Here is a 15,344-nt window from a genome sequence, read left to right on the forward strand (position 1 = left end):
TGTCATATATGGCTCTTATTATTTTGAGGTATGTTCCTTCAATACCTAGTTTATTAAGAGTTTTTAACATGAAGGGATGTTGAATTATATTGAAAGCCTTTTCTGCATCTATTTAGATAATCATGTGTTTTTTGTCATTAGTTTTATTTATGTGATCAATCACTTTTATGGATTTATGTATGTTGAACCAACCTTGCATCCTGGAAATGAAACCAACTTGATTGTGGTAGATAAGCTTCTGATCTGCTACTGGATTCAGTTTGCCAGTGTTTTATTGAGGGTTTTTGCATTAATATTTATCAAGGATATTGGCCTGAAGTTTACTTTTTTTGTTGTATCTCAGCCAGGTTTTGGTATCAGGATGATGCTGGCCTCATAAAATGAGTTACGTAGAAGTCCCTCCTTTTCCTCTTTTTGAAATGGTTTCAGTAGAAATGGTACCAGCTCTTATTTGTACCTCTGGCAGAATTCAGTTTCAGTTCTGAATCCTTCTTGTTCTGGGCTTTTTTCAATTGGTAGGATATTTATAACTGCCTCAATTTCAGAACCCATTATTGATCTATTCAGAGATTCAGTTTCTTCCTGGTTCAGTCTTGGGAAGGTGTATGTGTCCAGGAATTTATCCATTTCTTCTAGATTTTCTAGTTTATGTGCATAGAGGTGTTTGTAGTATTTTTCTGATGGTTGTTTGTATTTCTGTTGGGTGAGTGGTGATATCCCCTTTACCAATTCAGATTGTGTTTATTTGACTCTTCTATCTTTTCTTCCTTATTAGTATAGCCAGTGGTCAGTCTATCTATTAATTTTTTTCTAAAATTCAGCTTCTATATTTATTGACTCTTTGAAGGCTTTTTGTGTCTCTATCTCCTTCAGTTCTTCTCTGATCTTGGTTATTTCTTGTCTTCTGCTAGCTTTGGGGTATGTTTACTCTTGGTTCTTTAGTTCTTTTAGTTGAGATGTTAGATTGTTAACTTGAGATCTTTCTAGCTTTTTGATGTAGGAATTTAGTGCCATAAATTTCCCTGTTAATACTGCTTTAGCTGCATCCCAGAGATTCTGGTTCATTGTCTCTTTGTTTTCATTAGTTTCAAAGAACTTCTTGATTTCTGCGTTACTTTCATTATTTACTCAAGAATCATTCAGAAGCAGGTTGTTAATTTCCACGTAGTTATGTGGTTTTGAGTGAATTTCCTAATCTTGAGTTTTAATTTGATTGAACTGTGGTCTGAGAGACTGTTTGTTTTGATTTCAGTTCTTTTGCATTTGCTGGGGATATTTTACTTCCAATTATGCAATCAATTTTAGAATAAGTGTCATGTGGCAATGAGAATGTATCTTTTTAACATTTGGGTGGAGAGTTCTGTAGATATCTACTAGGTCCATTTGATCCAGAGCTGAGTTCAGGTCCTGAATATCTTTGTTAATATTCTGTCTTGACGATCTGTCTAATATTGTCAATAGGGTGTTAAAGTCTCCCACTATTATTGTGTGAGAGTCTAAGTCCCTTTGTAGGTCTCCAAGCACTTGCTGTATGAATTTGGGTGTTCTTGTACTGGGTGCATATGTATTTAGTATAGTTATCTTTTCCTGTTGAACTCTTTATCATTATGTAATGACCTCCTTTGTCTTTTTTGATCTTTGTTGGTTTAAAGTTTGTTTTGTCAGAGTCTAGGATTACAACCTCTGCTTTTTTTCTGTTTTCCATTTGCTTGGTAAATTTTCCTTCATCCCTTTATTTTGAGCGTGTATGTGTCTTTGCACATGAGATGCATCTCTTGAAGACAGCATACTGATGAATCTTGGCTCTTTACCCAGCTTGCCATTCAGCATCTTTTATTTGGGGCATTTAGCCCATTTACATTTAGGGTTAATATTGTTGTGTGCGAATTTGATCCTGTCATGATGCTAGCTGGGTATTTTTCAGACTTGTTATGTGATTGGTGCATAGTATCACTGGTCTGTGTACTTCAGTGTGTTTTTGTAGTGGCCGGTAATGGTTTATCCTTGCCATATTTAGTACTTCCTTCACAAGTTCTTGCATGGCTGGTATTGTGGTGATAAATTCCCTTAACATTTGCTTGTCTGAAAAGAATCTTGTTTTTCCTTTACTTATGAAGCTTAGTTTGGCCGGATATGAAATTCGTGGTTGGAAATTACTTTCTTTAAGAATATTGAATATTGGCCCCCAATCTTTTCTTGCTTGTAGGGTTTCTGCTGAGCTGCTGTTAGTCTGATGGATTTCCCTTTACGGGTGACCTGGCCTTTCTCTCTGTCTGCCCTTAACATTTTTTCTTTCATTACAAACTTGGAGAATCTGATGATTATATGTCTTGGGGATGATCTTCTTGTGGAGAAACATACTGGGGTTCTCTGCATTTCCTGAATTTGAATGTTGGCATGTCTTGCTAGGTTGGGAAAGTTCTCCTGGATGATATCCTGAAGTATATTTTCTAACTTAGTTCCATTTTCCCTGTCTCTTTCAGGTACCTCAATCAGATTCAGGCATAGGTTCAGTCTCTTGACATAATCCCGTATTTCTTGGAGGTTTTGTTCATTTTTTAAAGTTCTTTTTTCTCAATTCTTGTCTGCCTGTCTTATTTCAGAAAGATAGTCGTTAAGCTCTGAGATTCTTTTCTCAATTTGGTCTGTTCTGCTATCAATACTTGTGATTGCATTGTGAAGTCCTTGTGTTGTGTTTTCAGCTCTATCAGGTCCATTATGTTCCTCTCTAAGCTGGCCATTCTGGCTGTCAGTTCCTGTAATGTTTCATCATGATTCTTATCTTCTTTGCATTGGGTTAGAACATGCTCCTTTATCTCAGTGATGTTCATTATTACCCACCTTCTGAAGCCTACTTCTGTCAATTCATCCATCTCAGCCTCAGCCCAGTTCTGTGCCCTTGCTAGAGAAGTGCTGTGGTCATTTGGACGACAAGAAGTATTATGGCTTTTTCAGCTTTCAGTGTTTTTGCACTGATTCTTTTTTATCTTTGTGGGCTTGTCTACCTTCGATCTTTGTAGGTGGTGACCTTTGAATGAGGTTTGCATGGCATCCTTTTTGTTGATGTTGTTGTTTTCTGTTTGTCTGTTTTTCTTTTAACACTCGGGCTATTCTACTCTAGTGCTGCGGCAGTTTGCTGGGTCTGTGCTTCAGACTTCGGTTGCCTTAGTTTCTTCTGTACCTGTAGGTATCACCAGCGAAGGCCATGAAACAGCAAAGATGGCAGCCAGCTTCTTCTACTGGAAGCTCCATTCCAGGGGGGTACCGACTTGTTGCTGGCCTTCATGCACCTGTATGAGGTGGCTGGAAACCCCCATTGTGAGGTTCCACTCAGGAGGACTGGGATCACAGATCTACCCAAAGAAGCAGTCTGGCTGCTTTTTGGTAGAGCAGGTGTGCTGCATTGGCAGGGCCCCTTTCTCATTCATACTGCCTGTCTTCTCCGAAGCAAGCAGGCTGGAACAGCTGAGTTGACCAAACCACAGAAGTAGTGGCTGCCCCTCCCCCTGGGAACTCCATCCCAGGGAGAGATCGAAGCTCAGTTTGTAGAATCCTGCCTAGAATGGTTAAAGCCCCCACAAGGAGGTCCTATGAAGTGAGGAGAAATGGATTGGGGTCACACTTAAGGAAGCAGTCTGGCCACAATCTGGAAGGCAGCTGTCCTGCATTGTGGGGTACCCTTCCACATCTGATCTCTGTTCTCCACAGTCAGCAGGCTGGAGCAACCAAGTCACCTATGCTGCAGAGATGGTGACCGTCCCTTTCCCCCTGTACTTAGAGCCATTTTAAGCAGACTCCAACCTACTGCCATTAACTATCTGGGATTCCAAGCCAGTAAGTCTTAACTTGTGAGGTGCCATGGTAGTGGGGACCAGAGAATGAGGCTACTTGGCTCCCTGGATTCAGCCCACTTCCTAGGGATATGTACAGATGGATTTCCTGCCTTGCCAGGGATCCTGAGGCCAGAGTATGTAAAGCTCCTGGGTCTCTGTGGATGCCTGAGTGGCTGCTCTGCCGAGATTCCACACAGTTTTGTATATCAAACCCAAGGCCATGGTTGCATGGACTCACCAGGGGATCACCTGATCCACAGGTTGCAAAGGTCCAGAGGAGAAGCATGGTTTCCTGGGTGGAGTCACACAATCACTTACCACTTCTTGGCTGGGGGTGGGGGTTCCTTTGCTTCTGTGCCTCTTCCACGTGGGCTGTCACCCCCTATTCTGCTTTTTATTACTGTCTGTGGGTTGAGCTATTCATGCAGTCAGTCCTAATGCAAGAACCTGGGTATCTCAGTTGAAAGTGATGCATTTACTTGCCCCTTTATATTCATCTCCATGAGCAACAAAGACCACAGCTGCTCTAATTGGCCCTCTTGGGTCCCAGCATTCTGAGTACATGTTTTCAAATTTCTGGAGTATGCACCTGGGAATGGTATTGCTGGGTTATCTGGTAACTCTATATTTGATTTTTTGAGGAACTATCAATTATTTTTCCCACAATGGCCACAACCATGTATAGTTTTACTGGCAAATGCAGGGTTCTAATATCTTCACATCCTCACCAACACTTGTTATTTTCAGTTTTTAAAAAAATTGTTGGCCAGGCATCGTGGCTTATGCCTGTAATCCCAGCACTTTGGGAGGCCAAGGTGGGTGGATCACAAGGTCAGGAGTTCAAGACCAGCCTGACCAACATGGTAAAACCCCATCTCTATTAAAAATACAAAAATTAGCCAGGCATGGTGGTGCATGCCTGTAATCCCAGCTACTCAGGAGGCTGAGGCAGGAGAATTACTTGAACCTGGGAGGTGGAGGTTGCAGTGAGCTGAGATAACATCCCTGCACTCCAGCCTGGGCAACAGAAGGAGACTCCATCTCAAAAAAAAATTGTTGCCATCTCAATAGGCATAAAGTGGCATTTTATTGCTGTTTTGACTTGCATTTCCCTAATGATTAATGATGTTGAGCATACTTTCATGTGCTTGTTGACCTTTTGTATATTGCTTGTATTTTTATGGTATTTTTCATGTGGACTGCTCAGTGCTATCAGACTAGAGCTATCATGAAATATCTGTTGATTTTTGAATGATGAAACCAGTAATTTATGCCTGCACACCTTGAAGAGAGACAAATCACACAATAGCTTCATTAAAAGCTAGTTTACGTTCCCTAATGCACCTGGCTGCCATTTTGGTTGTATGATAGATCCATTCCGGAGGACACTTCTTTGTTGCTAACTGTATTTCCCACTATCAACCTAAGACTCAAAATTAGCAGAGTTGGCCCTAGGTCTGACCGTCATAGGTGACTCAATTTCCTATCAGTAAAATGAGGCATTCAGAAACATCTCTCTCAATAAACATAAAAAAAGTTCATACCCTTTGACTAAGCAGTTTCCCTTCTAGCATCTGTCTATAGCAAACGAACTGAAATGAGGGGAAAAGAAGCTTTCTGTATAAAGATGTCTCTTATGGCATTTTCTTTTTACAACTGCAAAGCAATCTAAATGTTTGCCAATAGGCAACTAATTTATTGCATAACTAAATAAAAAATTTGGCAGCTTTTATAAATAGTACCAATGGGAATATGTTTAAACATAGAAAATGTTTATGTTAAAATTTTAAATGCAAGCACTAAGATTTAAGCTTGGGTATACAATATGATTGCATATATAAACTAGAACACAAAATTCTGTCTAAAATGAAGACTAGAAGGCAGAATAATAAGTAGATTATCATTGAATGACAGATTATGTAGTTTTACTATAATATATTGGGTGATAGTATTGATCTCTAAAAAACACTGCTCATAATAATAGTGATTTATTGTCATTTTATTATTGCAAACATGAACAACGTTAGAGGTTTGCAGATTAAAATTGCACACCTGAATGTTTTAAATATTGCTAACCATTTGAGAAGTGTTGGTTGGTTAGTTTGCGATTAGCATGTTCACCTTTGAACTTATGGTACAGTATCTTTTACTATAGTAGGACTTTGTTAAAAGTTAGGATACCACCAAATAATTTCATAGATTGCTTGAATGCCATTAGTTTTCTTTTTCTGTTTCTTCCTACAGATTTTTGTAGGAAAATCTGAAATTTTTAGAAAATAAAATGTCTCTTTACAGGTGTTCCATTGCCTAAAGAGGACAACATTTCTGCTCCCTTGATCTCCAGCTCCCCAGTGAAGGCAGCCCGGGAGTATGAAGATCCCCCTAGTGAAGAGGAAGATAAAATAAAAGAAGAGCCCTTAACCATCTCTGAACTAGTGTACAACCCAAGTGCCAGCCTGCTCCCCACCCCTGTGGACGACGATGAGATTGACATGCTCTTTGACTGTCCATCCAGACTTGAGTTGGAAAGAGAAGACACAGACTCATTTGAGGATCTGGAAGTAGATGAAAATGCATTTTTGATTGCTGAAGAAGAGGAGCTGAAGGAGGCTCGCCGTGCTTTGTCATGGAGCTATGACATTCTGACTGGCCATATTCGGGTGAACCCACTGGTCAAGAGTTTTTCCAGGCTCCTTGTGGTGGGCCTGGGACTGCTGCTTTTTGTATTTCCCCTGCTCCTCCTCCTTTTGGAGTCAGGTATTGATCTCTCCTTCTTATGCGAAATCCGCCAAACACCAGAGTTTGAGCAGTTTCACTATGAATACTACTGTCCCCTCAAGGAGTGGGTGGCTGGGAAAGTCCACCTCATCCTCTACATGCTGGGTTGCTCATGAAGTTAATCTCTCACATGACTAAGGGCTATATTCAATGCTAGTGATTTTTTTTTTTTTTCAGTAAATGCCTGGTTCTGAAGGGTCACGGGGCTAACAGCTGTTCCTTACCCATAATTGACTATTCAAACCTTTAAGTTAGCTTTCCATAATTCACTGCACTTAAATAAGTTTAAATCAAATACAGTTATTTTAGTTACAGGTTAGGAAATGGTCTTTAAATAACCAAAAATATGTTTATTTTTCATTATAGTATAGACATACCCTTTATCTATTATATCATTATACATAATACATTGGACTGAATTAGATTTTCCCATCTCTGATAGTTGGCACTATTATAGGCTATAAGGTTCAGAATCAGAATTTTCGTAAAAACCCAAGAGAAAGTTGTTGAATATAATCCTTAGTGCAAACAGTGTCCTCTAACCAATGCCTATACAACTAAATTTATGCTGGGTTTTTGGTTTTGTTTTTTTAAAAATATTTTTATGTGTTCAAACTATTTTGGTAAATTTTTAGAAAAAAAAAAAAAAAAAGCCTTCTGGAGTTATTTACATGTACAGATTGTAAGACTAATGCACAAAAGGTATATCAGAAATTTTTTAATGTTTCGGCTTTGTTTTTAAAAAAATATGTTTTGGCTGAACAATACCATGATTTGTTATGATCTGCATAGGAGATAGAAAATGGGTAGAAAGACACTATATTGAGTAAGCTGCTAAAACAGAGGATGGAACTGGAGGATGTAGAAACTGAGAGGATCAAGTGGACACAGGGTGGTCCATTTTTCAAAGTATTTAGACAAGAGGACTTGTTATTTTCATTTATATTCTGTCTATATATTTTGGCTGGGGAAGCAGATGTTTTAAAAAGAAAGTGAGACTTTAAAGGAAAAAGTTAAAAGATGTGCCGGTCAGTTGCGTATCAGTGTACATTAACCCAAGAGTGAAAGCAGATAGGAACTGGAGAAATGAAAAGTGGCAAAAAAGAGTTCTGGTGAGGCTGGCAGGTAAATAATGGCAGGCAAATGGTCTATTTTATGAAAGTGATGGTGATGCCAGCGTTCGATGATGTGGAGGGCAGTGTACTCGCTGTCTGAGTTAACGTGAAGATGCTTAAGTGGATCGAAATAAAAGTGGAGTAACTTTAAGGTAAATATTTTGATTCCTTATGCCATTTGTTGTGATTCTATAGAAGAAACTTCAAAATAGTGCTTGTATGTGAGTGTGTGTGTGTGTGTGTGTGTGTGTGTGTGTGTGTGTGTGGGAGAGAGAGAAAAAAATGAATGGCTTTTTGATACATGTCCATGATCATGCTTTGTGGTGGTCATTATACTCCTTTCCTTTCCCCGTTGTTTTAAGATCTGACTTCTGTAGAGAAACTGGAGAGGGCTCATCAGATGATATACCAATTCATTCTGGGTAAAGTAGTGACATGACTCCCTAACCAGACTGTAGAGGGGACCAATGCTCTAGTACCTTCCTTGATACCATTAAATCTACGATTGAAAGGATTTAATCAAAGGATTTAATCGTATCAGTAAAGACATTAGAGCATTGCACCATCAGCCAGATACTGATGCCTTCTCATGCAGACTACCCACTGATATTGTGTTATGTGGGAGAAAGAAAAGAGTCTAGAGCTTATGGCATGGAGTATACAGCTTCTCTGTGGATTGAAAACATTCCACTGCCTTAATGTACAAAGATATAGGGCCCACTTGTAATCTAACTAATGACCTCCAACCCTATCATTAGCATGATTTCTAAATTGGGCATTCCAGTTCCACTCACTCAGTGGAGCTCTGAATGCTTCATTGGACATTTAATTTTGGAAATAAGTTTTGAAAGTCAGTTCATGAAGCCTGAAGCTGAGCAAATGACAGTACATATTTGCCATTAAGTTTGAAGGGTTTCCTTTTTCGTGTGCTTTCAGTGATTTTGCTTTTCAATAAAGATTGTTTACTGCCTGAAATTTGATACTGATATAGAAATATATTTTCTGTGACTGAAACCCTCAACAATTTATTTTGGAACTTGCGGATGGCTAGCTTTGAAATTGAAATTTGTATTTTTCTCCTTTTCTTATAAGACTTCTAAGTCAGCCTTTCTAACATAAGGGAACTTCAGTGTGGTCTGCACAAAATTAGTCCCCTTCTGATCATGCATCATAATAATTTTCTCTGACATTCTAACTATGACAAATCATCTGGCCCTCACTCTTTCAAAAAATATATAGTATTTTTTAAATTATGGAAATAATATATTTTCCATTGTAAAATGCTTGAAAAATAGGATAAATATCACATGTAATCCAAACATACAGATTTATATTAAGGAGTGATAAATATATTATTTTAACATTTCCAGCTAATATCTCTTTTCTCTTAGGCGGAAACTTCATTGTTGAATAGAAATGTTTTTAAGTGAAGAAGCTGACAGAATAGGGTCTGCTGAATTTAAACAGCCATCAAAAGTTAAACCGGAATCTTGAAATGCCATCTGTTTGGCATAGAATTAGAGCCTTTTAGAAATATCCATTTAAGTTGTATTAGAAGATAGTCACCAGTTGCCTGAATTGAATGAGGAAAAGACTGCTTCCAGAGACGGACAGTATATAATATAGTGAGATACAGAGTTTAAAGCAAGTGTGCAAGTGTGTGAGTATATGTATATTCCATATTATTGGTATGTGTGTTTTTATATATGAATCTGTATATATGTGTGTCTTTGAATGGACACAACATATATGTTCTTCATAAATGTGTTTATTTTGCCCCAATTGAATAATTTGTGACATATTATTGTTTCTTTTCCCTCCCAGATACTATGGTGGGTAATACCCACAGCCTGAAAGGGTTAAATGTTCCATGAATGCCACTGTATATTCATTTGTGGATATATATACACATACACATACACTTATATGGCAAATACATATACACACACATTCTTGCGTTTAGTGCTAATGTAAGTTGGATCATGAAAACAATGTAGGTAAAGTATGTATTTGTCTGTGCTTGAACAGTATTGTAAAATGTTATGTATTTGGAATTTATTTTGTGGTTTGCCTAATATTTCTAAACAAAACGGGGTGAATTCACAATGAGTTCATTTCATTGAAATACTAGAGATATGGGGGCCATGTTACTGTGATTGGAGCCTTATCTTTGTATAGTGAAATTTGCATTTCTATGTCAACATCCAGACTGTTTTATATGTTAATATGGTAGCAGGAATCCCTAATAAAAAGACTCTGGGGTAAAATTTTTTGCAATCATTCAGTTTTATTTAAAGTAAAGTTGTATAGTCAGGTTGTATAGTTGTAAAGTAAGGTTGTATATTCAGGAAACTATGAAAGGATTCCTTCTAGGATCATGAAATGAGGTCAACATATAATGGTGATAGTATTTTTAAAAAATCAAAGTAATGGATTAGATTAACCCATTGCAAAAGTCATCCAGGCCCAAAGCAGGAATACTAGCATTGGAAATGTGCTCAAACATAAAAGAAACATTGATCTAATTCATGATATTAAGTTAGTTAACCAGAGAAATAGAAAAGCACAGAAAAAATAGAAGAGGGGTATTCTGACAGGAGCATGGATTTCAAAGTGCTAGAAATTAATATGTTGAAGATGGCCGATTAGGAGCAGCTCAGGATTGCAGTTCCCAGTGAAAGTGCAGAGGGTGAGTGGTCACCGCATTTCCAGACAGATTTTTATTGCCCACAGACGAGGAAATTCCCAGGCAGAGAAGCCCCACGGGTTGCCAGCATGGCTGTTTTGGCCAGTGCATGGATCTTCACACAAAAAACATGGGTCCAGGCACCATTTTAGCTGGTGATTGGACCTCCTGAGAGACAGAGTGGCTCATTCAACTGATAAAAAAGGGGACTGAAACAGGGAGCCAGGCCAGGAGATTCCCGGGCAAAAAAGCGCCACGAATCTCAGTGCGGCTGTTTCAGCCTGCGCAGTGGGTCGCCGCACAGGAAATCACACGGATCCTGGCACCTTTTCAACAGGTGACTGGAACACCTGGGAGACAGAGTCGCCTGTTCAACTGAAAAAAAAAAAGGGGGGGGTCTGAGGCAGTGAGCCAGGTGATCACACTTGGCTGGTCCCAACCCCACAAAGAAACAGCAATCTGAAACGCTCTGGACTGAGAGTTTCACAGCAACCACAGCTGAACCTGGGATGGTCCAGCTCTGTGGGGGAGGAGCGTCTGTCATAACCGAGCCAGTCCACAACTACGGGGTTAGTCCACCATTACAGAGGAGGGCCGCCATTGCCAAGGCAGTCTGCCATTACAGAGAGAGTCAACCATTACAGAGGTGAGCCGCCATTACCAAGGCAGCTCTAACTATACCCGTATAAAAAGGACTGCAGGAAAGTTCACACAGCAGCTGGGCAGATCCCACAGCAGCTCAGCAAAGCCTCTGCAGACAGACAGTGACTAGGCTGCCTCCTCACTGGGCAGGGGAGCACTGAAAAAAGGCAGCAGCATGACAGAAACTTATAAATAAAGCCCTAACTCCTAAGGACAGAGCACCTGGGAAAAAACAAAAAGGGATTTATGAGTTCTGCTGCAGCAGACTTAAACATACCTGGCCAGCAGCTCTGAATGAAAAACGGAGCTCACAGCTCAGCACTTGAGCTCCTATAAAGGACAGACGGTCTCCTCAAGCAGCTCCCTGACCCCCATATATCCAAAGAGTCACCTCATAAAGGAGAGCTCAGCCTGACATCGGGTGGGTATCCTTCTGGGACAAAGAAAGCAGAGGAAGAAACTGGCAGCAACCATTATGGTTCTGCAGCTGCTGCAGGTGATCCCCAGGCAAGCAGGGCCTGAAGTGGACCTCAGGAGTCCTACAGCAGAGGGGCCTGAATGTTAGAAGGAAACTAAGAAACAGAAAGGAATAGCTTCATCATCAACAAACTGGACGTCCACTCAGAGACCCAATCAGAAAGCCAACAACTACAAAGACGACAGGTGGATAAATCCACAAAGATGGGAAGAAACCAGCACAAAACAGATGAAAACACCCAACCAGATCACTTCTCCTCCTACAAGGGATCACAACTCCTCACCAGCAAGGGAACAAGGCTGGATGGAGAATGAGTGTGATGAATTGACAGAAACAGGCTTCAGAAGGTGGGTAATAAACTTTGCTGAGCTAAAAGAACATGTTCTAACCCAATGCAAAGAAACTAAGAACATTGAAAAGAGATTTCATGAAATGCTAACGAGAATAAACAACTTAGGGAGGAATATAAGTGAACTGATGGAGCTGAAAAACACAGCACAAGAACTTCATGAAGCATACACAAGTTTCAACAGCCGAATTGAACAAGCAGAAGAAAGGATATCAGAGGTCAAAGCTCAATGAAATAAAATGAGAAGGAAGATTAGAGAAAAAAGGGTAAAAAGGAATGAACACAGTTTCCAAGAAATATGGGACAATGTGAAAAGAACTAATCTACGTTTGTAGGGTGTACCTGAATGTGATAGAATGAATGAATCCAAGCTGGAAAATACTCTTCAGGATATTATCCAGGAAAACTTCCCCAACCTAGCATGGCAGGACAATATTCAAGTGCAGGAAACACAGAGAACACCACAAAGATATTCCTCAAGAAGAGCAAACCCAAGGCACATAATCATCAGATTCACTAGGGTTGAAATGAAGGATGAAATGCTAAGGGCAGCCAGAGATAAAGGTCAGGTTACCCACAAAGGGAAGCCCATCAGACTCCCAGCAGATCTCTCAGCAGAAACCCTACAAGACAGAAGAGAGTGGGGGCCAATATTCAACGTCCTTAAAGAAAAGAACTTTCAACCCAGAATCCCATATCCAGCCAAACTAAGCTTCATAAGTGAAGGAAAAATAAAATCCTTTGCGAACAAGCAAGTACTCAGAGATTTCATCACTACCAGGCCTGCTTTACAAGAGCTCCTGAAAGAGGCTCTAACACATATAAAGGAACAACCAGTACCAGCCACTCCAAAAACATACCAAATGGTAAAGAACATTGACACAATGAAGAAACTGCATCAACTAACGAGCAAAACGGCCAGCTAGCATCAAAATGGCAGTATCACATTCACACATACAATATTAACCCTAAATGTAAATGGGCTAAACGCCCCAATCAAAAGACACAGACTGGCAAATTAGACAAAAAGCCAAAACCCATCGGTGTGCTGTAGCCAGGACACCCATCTCACATGTAAGGACACACAAAGGCTCAAAATAAAGGGATGGAGGAAGATTTACCAAGCAAATGGAGAGCAAAAGAAAGCAGGAGTTGCAATTCTCGTCTCTGATAAAATAGACTTTAAAGCAACAAAGATCAAAAGAGACAAAAAGGACATTATATAATGGTAAAAGGATCGATGCAACAAGAAGAGCTAAATATATACACACCCAATACAGAAGCACCCAGATACATAAAGCAAGTTCTTAATGACTTACAAAGAGACTTAGACTCCCACACAATAATAGTGGGAGACTTTAACACCCCATTGTCAATATTAGACAGATCAATGAGACAGAAAATTAACAAGCATATCCAGGACTTGAACTCTGACCTGGAACAAGCAAATCTAGTAGACATTTGCAGAACTCTTCACCCCAAATCCACATAATATACATTCTTCTCAGCACCACATCACACCTACTCTAAAATTGACCACATAATTGGAAGTAAATCATGCCTCACCAAATGCAAAAGAACAGAAATCATAACAAACAATCTCTCAGACCACAATGCCATCAAGTTAGAACTCAGAATTGAGAAACTGACTCAGAACTGCACAGCTTGATGGAAACTGAACAACTGGCTCTTGAATGTTGACTGAATAAACAATGAAATAAGGCAGAAATAAAGATGTTCTTCGAAATCAACGAGAATGAACACACTATGTACCAGAATCTCTGGGACAAATTTATAGTGTCTAGAGGAAAATATATAGTAATAAATGCCCACATGAGAAGCAAAGAAAGATCTAAAATCAACACCCTATTGTCAAAATTGAAAGAGCTAAAGAAGCAAGATCAAAAAAACTCAAAACCTAGCAGAAGACAAGAAATAACTAAGATCAGAGCAGAACTGAAGGATATACAGACACGAAAATCCATTCAAAAAATCAATAAATCCAGGAGCTGGTTTATCGAAAAGATCAACAAAACACAGACCAGTAGCCAGATTAATAAAAAAGAAAAGAGAGAATAATCAAATAGATGCAATAAAAATGATAAAGCGGATATCACTACAGATTTCACAGAAATACAAACCATCATCAGAGATTATTATAACTCTAGGCACATAAACTAGTAAACCTGGAAGAAATAGATAAATTCCTGGACACTTGCATCCTCCCAAGCCTAAACCAGGAAGAAGTCAAAACCCTGAACAGACCAATAACAAGGGCAGTGGTTGAGGCAGCAATTAAGAGCCTATCACCGAAAAAAGGTGCAGGTCCAGATGGGTTCACAGCCGAATTCTACCAGACATACAAAGAAGAGCTGGTACCATTCCTTCTGAAACTATTCCAAACAATCCAAAATGAAGGAATACTTCACAAATCATTTTATAAGACCAATATCATCCTGATACCAAAACCTGGCAGAGATTCAGCAAGAAAAGAAAACTTCAGGCCAATATCTATGATGAACATAGATGCAAAAATTTTCAATAAAATACTGGCAAACCGATTGCAACAGCACATCAAAAAGCTTATCCACCATGATCAAGTAGGCTTCATCACAGGGATGCAAGCCTGGTTCAGCATATGCAAGTCTATAAACATAATTCAGCACATAAACAGAACCAAAGACAAAAACCACATTATTTTCTCAATTGATGCAGAGAAGGCCTTTGACAAAATTCAATAGCCCTTTATGCTAAAAACCCTCAATAAACTAGATATTGATGGAACATATCTCAAAATAATAAAAGCTACTTAGGACAAACCAACAGCCAATATATACTGAATAGGCAAAACTGGAAACATTCTTTTTTAAATCTGGCACTAGACAAGAATGCCCTCTCTCATCACTGCTATTCAATATAGTATTGGAAGTTCTAGCCAGAGCAATCAGGAAAGAAAAAGAAATAAAGGGTATTCAATAGGAAAGGAGGAAGTCAAATTGTCTCTATTTGCAGATGACATGATTGTATATTTACAAGACTCCTGAAACTGATAAGCAACTTCAGCAATGTCTCAGGATACAAAATCGATGTGCAAAAATCACAGGCATTCCTATACATCAACAACAGACTTAAAGAGAGCCAAATCAAGAATGAACTGCCATTCACAATTGCTACAAAGAGAATAAAATACCTAGGAATACACCTAACAAGGAATGTAAAGGACCTTTTCAAGGAGAAATACAAACCACTCCTCAAAGAAATAAGAGAGGACACAAACAGATGGTGAAACATTCCATGCTCGTGGTTAGGAAGAATCAATATTGTGAAAATGGCCATACTGCCCAAAGTAATTTACAGATTCAACGCTATCCCCATCAAGCTACCAATGACCTTCTTCACAGAACTGGAAAAAAAACACCTTAAACTTCATATGGAACCAAAAGAGAGCCCGCATAGCCAAGTC

At 39.2% G+C, this 15,344-nt stretch overlaps 1 protein-coding gene across 4 annotated transcripts in view; it reads left to right on the plus strand.

Annotated features, from left to right (window-relative positions):
• Window positions 1–15,344, plus strand: part of FRMD3 (FERM domain containing 3) — a 293,432-nt gene that overhangs the window by 275,606 nt on the left and 2,482 nt on the right. For 3 of the 4 annotated variants that reach the window (XM_017508559.2, XM_037731356.1, XM_037731357.1), the window contains one exon: window positions 6,129–9,993. In XM_017508559.2, coding sequence (XP_017364048.1) covers window positions 6,129–6,727 — 599 coding nt within the window. In that variant the 3' untranslated portion in view covers window positions 6,728–9,993. Of the gene's footprint in view, window positions 1–6,128; window positions 9,994–15,344 lie in introns of those variants that run through there. The other variant, XM_017508560.2, reaches the window with a different exon arrangement.

The sequence above is a fragment of the Cebus imitator genome, unplaced genomic scaffold (assembly GCF_001604975.1).
Source record: "Cebus imitator isolate Cc_AM_T3 unplaced genomic scaffold, Cebus_imitator-1.0 Scaffold394, whole genome shotgun sequence".
In the NCBI taxonomy this organism is placed as follows: Eukaryota; Metazoa; Chordata; class Mammalia; order Primates; family Cebidae; genus Cebus; species Cebus imitator.